Consider the following 12,898-nt stretch of genomic DNA (forward strand, 5'->3'; position numbering starts at 1 on the left):
TCCTTACCCTACCCAGTTACACCTGACCTTTCTAACAGACATGTGCTATGTTGGACATTTGGGGCTGGGGGGGAACCTTTTGGATATTTTCTAGCCACTGTTTTTTAGACTATTCAGTGCAACTCGTAAGTGGTTATAAAATCGAGTTAATGAATTGTGACCACGCCAAGAAGTGAAAATAAACAGAATAGAAAGAATAAAGTAAAACATCAGGACTAAAAAGACTACTTGTTGACCCGCTAAGTATCTCCAGTATGCTGTGATATCAACTTTACTTTCTGTGATTTATGGTTTAAAAAAAATCTGGGTCACTCTGCCCCCTATATAGAAAAAGTTATGTGTGCATCTTTTTGTTAGTTTTGTAAACATGTGGATGGATGTGTGTGTGTGTGTGTGTGTGTGTGTGTGTGTGTGTGTGTGTTTCTCTATATGTCTATCTTTGTCTAGCCAAATAATCCACCTGTGCTGACCCCTGGAGGAGAAAAGTGAAGGCTGGGGTTGGGTCTCAGAGGAGTAAGGGATCCCATTCACTACATGTTCAGGAAAGACTTCTAGAAACGGAAGGTCAGTGAGCCTTTGGGCTACAGTGATTTAGAAAAGCAACACTTCACAGCCAGACCGGGCTGACATCAGGGGTCAGCTCAGGTAACACATGTATAGGACATACAGTTCAGCCCGTCTTAAGTGGAATTGGACCAGGGACTTGGTACAGAATAATGGTGATGGGTAGCTGTTCTGTGCCACACCGAAGGGTCCCAGTCAGGGCTGAATTCTGGCTGGACTGAAGGCAGAAGACTGACATGTTGGCTGGCAGCAGACCCTCAGAGTCAGTTTCTAGGCAGGCTGGAGAGGATGAGCTTAGCCATGGTCTGCTGCATCCAAACTCTGCATCTTGGCCTCCAGGTGTGTTCCAGTGTGGTCCTGGTTCAGTTAACGGAATCCGAGAAGGTGATGTAAACCTGAACTTTGACATGATCTTCATCTTTGCGGAGGTTAATGCGGATCGCATCACTTGGATCTACAATAGTAGGAATGGCAGCCAGAAGCAGAATTCTTTGGAAACTCACTCCATCGGCAAATACATCAGCACCAAGGCTGTGGGCAGCAACTCTCGCTTGGATGTCACAGACAAGTATAAGTATCCAGAAGGTAAGATGGGTGCTGGCGGAGTAATGCCACATGGAACTCAGTGATGGGTGGACAACATGGAGAGTGGCAAGGAAAAAAAGCTTTTACCCAACACCCCTACATCTCAGTCAGTTCTGCACAAATGGTAGGGGGTCTCTCTACCATCAAGTGCTCAACTGCTCTTTTCAATGGGAACAGAAACATCAAGGAAGTTAGCTACAGAGCACAGACAGCTGTAAGCCCAGCCCTCCTCCAGATGTTTTCCTTTCTCAGTTGCACAACTGAACTGATGTCACTATAATTGAACATCACAGAGAGGCATGGTTCTCGGGGCTTTGGGACACATTTCTCTCTCAGTCCATTTTCCTCATCTCCCAGAACATAGACAGAAAATGCCATTTCAACAAAGAAATAGACAAAGAAACTCAGGAATGGGCTGGGCAGTGGTGGCGCATGCCTTTAATCCCAGCACTCAGAGGGCAGAGCCAGGTGGATCTCTGTGAGTTCGAGGCCAGCCTGGTCTACCAAGTGAATTCCAGGAAAGGCACAAAGCTACACAGAGAAACCCTATCTCGAAAAAAACCAAAAAAAAAAAAAAAAAAAAAAAAAAAAAGAAAGAAAGAAAGTAAAGAAACTCAGGAATATAGACTTGTGCCATAGACATTTACAGTTCCCATCCCCTATGAAGCCCAGAGGTACGATTATACGAGGAGGCTAATGCCATGGTACCTTAAATCTTCATCATCTGCACTACTCCTGGTCTCCTACAGTCGCCTTGGAAGGCCATGTGCGATGAAGCTGTCTTATCTCTCCTAGATGTGTTACTCAGAAGTTGCTTTGGGAAGCAGGAGTATAGTTGTTCTCAATGACAACAAAAGCCCTCCATTTAAAGATGCAGTTCAACTTTAGAAACAGCCCAGAGTAATTTAGCAGTCGCTCTAGTAGGCCACAGGTGCTCTGCTCTCCAGCGGGTTGGTATTTCACTCTTTCCAAAGTACTTGGAAATAGTTGACTTGGTTGATTTTCTTAGTCAATTTCTGGCAGGGGGAGCAAAAAAAAAAAAAAGGTGCCCTTGGAAATGTGCCCGCAGTGCTTCTAGAACCAGACCAGATCTCCGAGACAACTAGGGAGTGGCTGTAGACACTGATCAGAGTTCACAGAAGGAGAAAACTGACTCCAGGAGGCATCCTCCAGAGCCAGGGGCATTCACACCTGATACTGGTAGACGGACATTTTGGAGGTTGTCCTCAGTCAACAAACCCTGCTGAGTCTGTCAATATAAAAAACAAAACCATCCCAGTGAGATTCTCTACAACTGAAACACATTTATTTGAGAATGGAAGCATTGGAAGAACACACGCTCTGTAGAAAACTGTCTGTGCGAAGGGCTGGAGGTAAAGAGAATGCTTTCAGAGGCAGAAGTGAAGATCACATCAGATGATGTGAGACAGTACTTTTTGGCCACGGTGATGAATAACCAAGGAGGTAGCGGTGCAAGGTTGAGCAGAAAATTGCTGGGCTGATGTCCTTGTGGTTCTTTTGTGTTGAGTTACATTTGTGGCCTCTGTAGAAACTCATGGTTTGGGCAGTCTTTTGCCAGAGCAACCATCAGGCATGTATGCAAAAGGACTCTTCATTTGTAACTCCCAGCTTCATTTATCTATTTATTTTTGTTACGGTCAACACAACGGGTGACTATTTTGATTCTGACAACTTTCTGAGTGCCTTCTGTCTGGATGCCTACTCCAGGTACCCTGTAAATAAAACACAGCAGATGGCATCCCTGGAGAGGAAGGTGCCAGACTGGTATTTCCAATGTCACAGTGTAAAACAAGTATAGAGAACAGGAAACAAATAAGTCAGGACAGAAGGATGACTCTCAGTCCTACCTACCACTTAGAACAAGCTTTGTAGGATCTCGGATTCTCTTGCCCCTTTGCCTGTAAAACAAGAATAGCAGTGCCTCTCTTGGGTTGGATTTCAATACAAAAATGCACAGAAGTACAAAGTACAGTGCTTGGCACACAGTAAGGACTTAATGACTGGGATGGTGATCTCCAATCATTTGGATGTCTGGAATAATGCCTTTCCACGGACTGTTTTGTTCAGGTGCTGTTCACCTGGCTTTATGAGCCTGTGAGATTCCATATTACTCTCAGACTTGGATCCTGCATCTCTGGAGGTCTAGCGACCTCCTCCCGGCTGTACCTCAGCTCACACATGACAGCAGGATGGAGTCTGATGTTACCCAGATCTTCTTGCCTAATGATGCCAGTTGGTCTCAGAGGGCCCCAGGCAGGAAAAGCTCATAAAATGGGTTGCTAAGCATTTACACAATAGCAATACTGTGGTGGGAAAACAGCAGCAGGAAGCATAGTCTTGAGTAAGCTCAGCGGGTGACCTATATAGGCTGGGGGCATCCTTGTGCAAACGCCTGCTTCGAGGTCTCAGGCACAGAGGATCAGAAGCTCCGCACAGCCTTCAGCCCTGGGTGTGGACTGACAGCTCACCTAGAGAATGGAAGGGCATCCAGAGGAACCTGGCCCTCCAGGAGCTCTCAAGCCTGGTAATCTAGCTACCTTCTTGCAGTAGGGTACAGGGGGGGATCCTCAGACTAGGCTCCAGATCCCTAGAGATGGGTCCCTCCCTCCCTTTGCTCCTCCAAACTCCAGAGTGGTCCCAACCAGTAGCTTCTCTTAGATGCCTGGGAAGTCCCTGCCAGGAACTTTGCATAATTCATGGAAAGGACTCACTAACTCGGAGAGCACTCATCTTAAGCCTTCTGGTTTACCTTGAAATTTTCACAAGTTGGTTGGGGAAAGCCTAGAGGCCACCAGCATGGCCCACAAAATGCCAACACGGTCGTTCTTCAATCTTCTTGGGAAGCCAGGATCTTCTGCCGTGTGGTACCTATGCCTTCAGGTCAAGGCAGGTGAACTGCTTAGTTAGCCTGGGCTTGGAGTTGTTTGCTCTGTTCTCGGGGTGCCTCAAGCCTTTAGGGTGCCACCAGCGCTCTCCAGGCGCTGCCTCTGCTGGCTGAGTCAGCAGCACAGTAGCCTGCGGCCCAGGCAGGAAATGCACCCTCTTGTATTAGCCCTTGCAGTTTTGCGACTCCAAATTTCTCAGCGATTCTGACCAGCCATGGCTTGCAGCTGTATCAGTCACAGGAAGTCCTTGTTGACCTGCACAGACAAAAGTGTCACCTCCTGACTCCCAAAGTGCCTCTAAACACAAGGCAGGAAAACATGGGAAGTGTTTTGAAGTTCTTTCTCGTAACTTTGGTTCTGTTTATGGATTTATTCAAAGTCTCCTCAGCTTGGTTTTGCCATTTGTCTTTAAATGATCAGTTTGTTTTCCACATCTCACAAAAAGACCTTTCATCCAAAAAAAAAGAGAAAAGTGAGAAAGAGATGGAAGGAAAAGGAAGCAGGAAGGAAGGGAGGGAGGGGAAAAAGGAAGGAGGGAGAGAGGGAGGGAAAGAGGGGAGGAGGGAGGGATGGGGAGAGGAGGATAGGGGGAGGTAGAAAATAAAAGAAATCGAACTTAAAACAAAGAAATGATGAAGCCCCATAGTACTTGTTTGCAGAAACTGACCCAGCTTTCCCTGCAGCTTCCTGACAGTGTAGACTTGATCGGAAAAGGACCAGAGACTGGCTGGTCTAGAAGCCTCATACTAAGGGTTAGTGGAGACCTTACAAGACCAGACACTTGCTGGGAGCAGCTTGGCCATAAAGAAGGGTGTCAGTGTTAGTTCTAGGTCACTTCCCAAGAGGGTCATACTGTCCACTGTCTGACTCGAAGCCACATCCCTGAGGTATCTTGTTTTGTTTTTCTTTCGCCAACACACAGGTTCCGATGAGGAGAGACGAGTACATAAAAAGGCTCTGAGCAAACTTAAGCCTAATGCAACTATCGACCCAACATCTGTGAGAGATATGGCAGGGGAGGAAGGGGCACCCAGCATTTCCGGGAAGTTCAAAGTCACTGGTGTGCTGGCAGTGGGCAAAGAAGTCAGTCTGGCCTTGATTCTCAAAAACCTGACTAGAGATAGGAAGACAGTGACAGTGAACATGACGGCCTGGACCATCGTCTACAACGGCACCCTTGTCCACGAAGTATGGAAGGACTCTGCCACAATATCCTTGGATCCCGAGGAAGGTAACGCATCCTCTCGTTGGTAAGACTCAGTAAATCTAAGGGGCTGGTCACTGAAAGTTTCCTGCTGGGCTTAGGGTGAGTCGGGTAACTATGGGAAGAATAGTGAGTGGCCTCCATGGGTAAGCCTTAGTTCTAATGTTCTGGAAGTTGCTAATCCTGTGAGCAAAGCCAGTCATTGTGGTGTTAAGTGCATATTTATTACACCCTAGCAAAGGAAGAAGGGAGGCTTTGGTAGTTCATAGCCACAGAACAATGTCCCGTGCAGGTTTGTGCTACCCTGCACAATTTTCACAGTGAGTGTAAACTTATCTGACCTCCTAAACAGGGTGGAATTCAAGACCTGTGTTACAGAGGCTGCCATAAGCCTTCAGAGACTTGCGACTTGCTTGTGCCATAGTGATTATGGGCCAATGATGAGATCTCGGTCCTTGATTTCCTGATGTTAAACCCAATGCCACCGTTGGCTGGGTCTTGTTGCTACCCTGATTTCATCCCCCAGTCCTGTTGTCGGCCTGGCTTTGGATGGCCTGCGATAGACCCCAGGCTCTTAAATCCTTGCTCTGTGTTGCCTGTAGCTTCCCAGGTCCAAGTGTAGTTTCTTGACTCCCGATTACAGTGACAGGTTTTCTTGAAGATCTGAGCATTTGGGAGGTTCGTTGTTGCTCCAGGGCAGCACAGATGGGATGAGAACAAGGTGGAGCAGAGGGAGGTTGATTCTGTAGGATTAGAACACAGGTGTGCCCACACTGGCAAAATCCTTGAGCTGTTATGGAAAGTTTAGGCTGACAAAGCAGATTGACAAGGGTGGGGTTGCTATTTGCTTCACATCAGGAATTAACAGAAACTGATTAATTATACAGCCTCTCTTGAAAGAACTCCAAGAGAAATTGAGCTATATTACCTCCACTGAAAGGCAGCATCCCTTCACAGTTTGTCTCCCAGCAGAAATTTCAATATCAGAAGACTCTGTTGCTATGATTTACCTCTGATGCTTAAAAAAGGAGACTTTGGGTTGGGGATTTAGCTCAGTGGTAGAGCGTTTGCCTAGCAAGTGCAAGGCCCTGGGTTCGATCCTCAGCTTAAAAAAAAAAAAAAGAGACTTTTTGTTTTGGTGCAGGGAGACCTAGGGATGGAACTCAGTGTCTCCTGAATGCTAGACAAAATCTCTACCAAAGATACAATCTCTAGCCCAGGAAGACCTGTTTCTATGTGCAGGAGAAAATGTTTTAGTCCTCTGGAAAAGACAGCAGAGTGGAATGGAAGCAGGGAGGAGGCAGGTGATGTGGTCCTGGAATCCCAGTGCTCAGGTACTTTCTGGGTAAGTCTTCTTCCCTTTCTGAGCCTCAGAGGTGGACCACTGAGAAGGCTAGATCCAGAGATACCTTCTCCAGCTCTAGCCAGTTCCCTCAGGAGTACAAGCAGAAGGAGCTCTCTCCTAGTTAGCTAGCTGCCCAACCCCCAGGCCACCAAGAGCAACTGTGGGAAAGAGAGCAGTCCCAGACCATCTGAAGAAGGAGAAAGTCCCACAACCTGCAGTGTTGGGAGAGTGGGGTGAAAGTGTATGTCACTGGTAGGTTGTGAGCTTAGCATGCACAAGGCCTTGGATCCTGTCCCCAGCGCCACAGAGAGGGTCTTTGAGCCTAGAGAGAAGCCAGAGGAGGAAGTTCCATTGAGGGGAAAATCTACAAGTCTAAGTGTGGTGGAAACATCCCAGATTTATATGTAGAATGATAAGAAAATGTGAAGTGTTTTTTAAGGAAGAGGTGCCTTTTGCACAGTTGGGGTGGTGGACAAGTTGAGGGTCTGAACTTCATCCCTAAGGCAGCAAGAAACCATGGAAGGTTTTTTGGTTGGGAAGTCCAGGAGGAGTGAGATGATTTAGAAAACACGTCGCAGTCTTTAAAGCTGTGCCTTCCGAGTGTGTGGACAGCTTTGAAGAGGGAGCGCCCCGACAGGAAGGAAGTCGGGGACACTGTCCCACCAGAGTCGCAGCTTATTAGATGACTGGGGGCTGAAACATGTGTGCCCATGCCCTGGCCTCTCTTCCTAGTCATTCCTGTTGGCAGCCTCATTGCTGCTGCCCTAGGCAACAGCTCAGCATCCCTGCTCTTCCCCTTCCTTGAAAGGAAACACATTCTCTGGCATTTCCCAGGCCTGGAGGGACAGCTGTCCCTCGGCCTTCAAAGTCCCCCCTTTCCAGAGTCCGCTTGTTGCCTTGCATCCTGGCACCTCCTCAGTCCCTGTTCTTGAAAACACACACACACACACACACACACACACACACACACACACACACACACCGCTAAAAATCTAAACCAAAACCCACAAAAACATACACAAACCCCATAAGCCGTAAAGACTTTGAAAGCAAATAGGCCACATACAGACCCTCCTACCAGCTCAGCCCCCCACCCATCATCAACTCAGTTCTAAGGACGAGCTCAGAGCTCATCTTCATCCTCAGTCCACCCACTGCCCGCTCCTTCTTTCAGAAATACAGCATCCTGTGAAGATTGCATATTCTCAGTATGAGAGATACTTGAAGGCAGACAACATGATCCGGACCACAGCCGTATGCAAGGTGACAGATGAGGCAGAGGTGGTGGTGGAAAGGGATGTCATCCTAGACAACCCCACCCTGACCTTGGAGGTAAGAGGATGGGGTGCCTCCCCCAGATAGGCCTGTCCTAGGAACACAAGGAAGCAAGCAGAAAAGGCTGGGTTTCCCTAGGGGCATACACAAGAGCCTCGCGTGGCTCAGACCACCCTTCACCTACTGTGTCTATATATGATGCTTGTCTCTTCCTGTGCAATCCCACTGCTGGATTCCCAAGTGCTCATTGTATAAGATCCAGGCAATTGTGTCAGTCCTGGTCCCACCTCTTCTAAGCTGCCCATAGCTCCTAGGGTCCCTTGTGTCAAGGTCCCGGGGTGTCCACTCTGATGCAGGCCCCGTTTCCCTTGTGCAGCTAACCTTTTGCTGTCCTGTTTGGTCCAGCTGTGTTTCAGGACAGCAGTGGTCCTACCTCAGGGGCTGGACAGTCATTGTGGGGCAGTAGTTCCAACCTTGGCCTTCTATCTGGGCTCCACTATCTATTAGCATGGAAGGCAAGCAAGTCCTTTCACTGAGTCTGCTGCTCCAACTCTGTTGGAGTGAGGAGAAGACACTCCCCTTTCAGGGTGTCACTTCCTCAGAGTGGCCTCTCTTGACAGGTCTTCACAGTCAGGCCTGGTCACCAACGACACACCCTCAGAACATTCTAGACATTTGTCCCAGCTAAAAGCATGCCTTTGTGTAACAACTGGTTCCCTTGTCTGATAATCAGTGCCAGGAGAGCAGGTGTTGCTGCAGTTCTGGGGTCATCTAACCACATAAACTGCACAAAACAGAAGCAGCGTCCTCCAGGGGTCATAGCTGCAGCAGAACTGGACCTGCCATCCCTCCCCTCCAGAGGGAAGCTCTTGTCAGTCCCTGCTTGGCCCCTGTGTGGTGCAGCCTGTCTGGCTTCACAAGGCATCTCCAAGAAGCTCTCCCTGTTCACCTGCCCATATGATGGACAGCTGAATGTTGTCTCCAACTCCCTAAGCTGGGCAACAGTGCTGGGCAGTGACCAGCTCAGCTATAAAAACATCTTGCCCCCAAACGATAAGCATTTAAATTAAGTCAGTTTTCCCCATTTCATTCCCTAATCCTCAAACATCCGTAGAGTCATCTTTTATTCATATATCATATTCAATTTTGCTCGACATTTTTTAGATTTCCATATGATGTCTCATTTATCTTTAAAGATAACTACAACATCCTTATCACTTCATGCAGTCAAGAAGTAGGCCATATTGAGTTTCCTTGGGTCTTTTTATAAGATACACCCAAGTTTCCTTCTCTCAGACACATCCTCCCCTATTGTGAGCTTCTAGGAACCATGGACATTTTGTCCACTAAATAAGTCAATGTGTGGTTCACTCAGAGCAGTATCAGAGTTTTAAACTCATAAAAGAAATCTAGTCTATAAAAAAGATAATATACTGAGTAAATTCTGTTGTCTCATCTAACATTGATTGGTAATTAACATAGGTTAACACGGGACCTTAGAGCATGGGATCAGAAAGAAAATCTGAATATTTTTCCAAAGGGGTGAGAACCTTCAAATTCATGGCTAGTGTTCCATATCCAGTCTGCTGGGTGCATTTATAGAGCTGGGTTAATATATAACCATGAAGATAAAGAAACAGGTACTTGAAAATATAAATGAGTGCATTTATAGACTCGGTTAATAAACAACAATAAAGATAAATACACAGATGTATAAATTTAACATCAATAAGTATTATTGATGTAGCATTATCATACACCAATAGCATAAACTATGCTTTTCTTTTCAAATTATTTCATATTCATATATTTTGAGTTCCAAGAGAGAAATTACAGTAATTGTGGTATTCAATATGTCTCACCTACTCACAATGTATTGTTATATGTTACAGTGTCTATCAAAAAATAGCCTAGGCTTTGGGACCAGGAAAGCCCTTCTTTTTCCCAGTGTGTGAGTTTCCCAAGCTATCACATGAGTTTGAACTTGGTCTTTGACACTATACTGTGGCAGCCATGAGCACTAATAACAAGGAAAAAAAAAAACCTCACAAACCCAGCAATCTCCATTGGCTCTCAAAAAAGAAAAGAGAGAAATCTGCCAGTCACACAATTTCAGTATCCATTTCCAAACCACTCTCTTCCTTTTTCCATGATATCATTTGTTCCTAGCTAGAAGGGGAGAGATAAGTAATTATCCCTCTTTGCTGGCTATGTCTACCCAGATTCAAGGCTGATGCTTATCTGGTAAATGACAGCCTCCACCTTTTGGGGTGAATAAGTAGTTTGTGTTGCTTATATGACCCCAAATCGTGCTGTCATCCCCTGTGACTCAAGCCTGCCAAGACCACAACGTGACACGTAGGAATTGTCTGGGCTCCCAAAGCTGAGAAGGAAATTGGCAGCCTGAGTGTCACCACAGAAAAATGGCCTATTTGCCCCAATTCTTGTGATCAAGCACATAAGGGACCATGGCTGTGAACCTGTATCTGAGCCACCTCAGGAGTCTTCTGTCTATCCTCAGTACCTGTGGCATCTCCCAGGAATGGCTTTAAGGGTTAAAAAAGAAAAGAAAAGAAACAACCAATAAAGGGGCTGGGGAGATGGCAGTTAAAAGACACTGTTCTTACCATGTTTGGTTCCCAGCATGATGTCAGGTGCTCACAATGGTCTTTAACTCTAGCTCTGGGGATCTGAGGTCCTTTTCTAGCCTCCTGAAAGGCCTGAAACACACACACACACACACACACACACACACACACACACACACACACACACACACAAAATAAATAAAATAAATTTTTTTCTTAAGGAAAAAAAACCAGGGAGTTCAAGAACAGAACAGTAACTGTCAGTGGGCTATCTTCAGAAGCAGGAGCTGCCCATTCAGGATGGACTGAGCTGGGTTGTGACTTTGTCTCATTATGTTTCCAGTCACAGAGGGCAGCACAGGTCTCCTTCTGGATCTGTTTCCCCTACACAGTGTAGGGATAATAGTAATGTCTTGGTGCCCCACATGGGGGTTAGGAGATCACCTGACACTTGGCACTGAATGAAACGGCCTTCCCTCCCACATCCTATCCTAGGCAATATTTCTCTCTCACCCCATCACCACGCTCAGCTCTCACAGGGTTGGAGGCAGGGGCCACACACTAGCATGTTGACTCATGGACCCTCCCTGCAGGTGCTGGAGCAGGCTCAGGTGCGGAAGCCTCTGAATGTGCAGATGCTTTTCTCCAACCCCCTGGATGAGCCAGTGAAGAACTGTGTGCTGATGGTGGAGGGCAGTGGCCTGCTACGTGGCAACCTCAAAATTGAGTAAGTTCCCAGGCCTAAGCAGCTTTGTGGGGATGGCCAGGAGTGGGACAGGTGTGCCTTTAGAAAGGACAAGCAGAAAAGCTTCTGGCCTCCAATCTTCATTCTGTGTGGGGCTTGGTACCCAAGGATCTGCATTTGTATTTGGTTTGAAGTTCATCAAACTTGGAGTCCTGATTGCCAGTGCTAAATCTTTATGGCTTAGTGTATTTGGGAGATACTAAGACTCCCTGCCTCCTCCCTAACTGAATGTCACAGACCTGAAGGGACCCAGGTCATCAGAAAGGCAGCTAGAGGGAGGTGAAGAAGTGGTGGCTTTGCTGGACACCACAAGAACAGAACTTGGAGTCCTATATTATAGCCCATTTAGCCTGAGCCCTCTGGATTTCATGTCAACACTAATCTGTGTCCTTCCCCATCAGTGTGCCAGCCCTGCGCCCCAAGGAGAAGTCCCGGATCCGATTTGAGATTCTTCCCACCCGGAGTGGCATCAAGCAATTGGTCGCTGACTTTTCCTGTGACAGATTCCCTGCCATCAAGGCCATGTTGTCCATTGAGGTGGCCGAGTGAAGGACCCAGCGGCACTCCCACAAACTTGGGTAACACAGACCAGACAGGGCTCTCCTGGGGAGTGAAACTATACTGTCCAGCTTGAGAAGCCTTCTGTGTCCCCATGGCTGCCAGACATGGACTTCTAGCAAGCTCCTACCCAAACCCTTCACCTCAAGCTAGGCCAGGTCCACCCTGGTCTAGGACTTGATCATTTTTTGCACATTTCCCCAATTGCTTCCCATGGAGATGCCTATTCTGTGAGCCCTTGAACCCTGTTGATGTCACACACCCATCAATGCTGTGGACAGAGCAGCACCTACCCTAGGAACTCAACGTATACTGGGAAGAAGCCAGCCCAGACTGTTTGCTGATCCCCAGCCTGCAGTTGGATAGCTGTTTCTCCCTCAGCCTCCATGGAACACAAGGAGTAGTTCATCACATACCACAGTGCTCACATCCTTACAGTCAAAATAAATGTTAAACAAGTTCAATCATACAATGCTGATCCCATCAGACTACTTTACCTCGGGTGGTGAAGGAGGAGGAGGGGCTGAGGTTACCTCATCTAGAGAAGGGCCTGGATGAGGTGGCCTTGTCTGCTGTGTATTGGTGTCCATAAGGAATGTGTTTGTTCTTGGTGACTTCAAGAGCAAAAACAGAAAAACACTGCAAGCCAATTCAAACTTCCTAATGTAATGTCCAAATTATGTGAGGTTGCCTTGGAAGGGAGTTCCTCATCATGGCGGGCTCTCACCCACTGTGTGTGCTTAGAAAACTCCTGTAGGACCTTTGGGCATGCATCCGAGAAAGGACTTCCAAGTAATCATTTTCGGTAAACTTAAGGTAGAGCAGGCTTTGCTCACACTAGGCTCTTCCCTGCTGCATTTGTCTGCTTCTTGTTGCTCTAGCAAAATGTCTGAGGCTGGACAATACCAAATAAGAGGAGTATTCTGATCATAGTCTGGAGGGCTAAAAGTCCAAAGAGCACAGTAGAGGCTCTGATAGGGACTTCATGGCAGATAGCCAGGAAGGAGGAAGATGGCAAGAAGAAAAAGTCACCTCGTAAAAAAGGAAGTCAGAGAGTGGGGTAAGCCCCCCGGCCGGTGTTGTTAACAATCCACTCTCATGACTCAGGGTCTCCTAAGAACTGCTTAC

At 47.1% G+C, this 12,898-nt stretch overlaps 1 protein-coding gene across 1 annotated transcript in view; it reads left to right on the forward strand.

The window, feature by feature from the left end:
• Tgm3 (transglutaminase 3) overlaps positions 1–12,220 on the forward strand; it is a 67,165-nt gene extending 54,945 nt beyond the window's left edge. The window contains exons 9-13 of the mRNA XM_036185124.1: positions 904–1,149; positions 4,978–5,286; positions 7,779–7,936; positions 11,061–11,194; positions 11,614–12,220. Coding sequence (XP_036041017.1) covers positions 904–1,149; positions 4,978–5,286; positions 7,779–7,936; positions 11,061–11,194; positions 11,614–11,761 — 995 coding nt within the window. The 3' untranslated portion in view covers positions 11,762–12,220. The remainder of the gene's footprint in view (positions 1–903; positions 1,150–4,977; positions 5,287–7,778; positions 7,937–11,060; positions 11,195–11,613) is intronic.
• The last annotated feature ends 678 nt before the right edge of the window (positions 12,221–12,898 follow it).

Source organism: Onychomys torridus, chromosome 4, assembly GCF_903995425.1.
Source record: "Onychomys torridus chromosome 4, mOncTor1.1, whole genome shotgun sequence".
NCBI classification, from domain to species: Eukaryota; Metazoa; Chordata; class Mammalia; order Rodentia; family Cricetidae; genus Onychomys; species Onychomys torridus.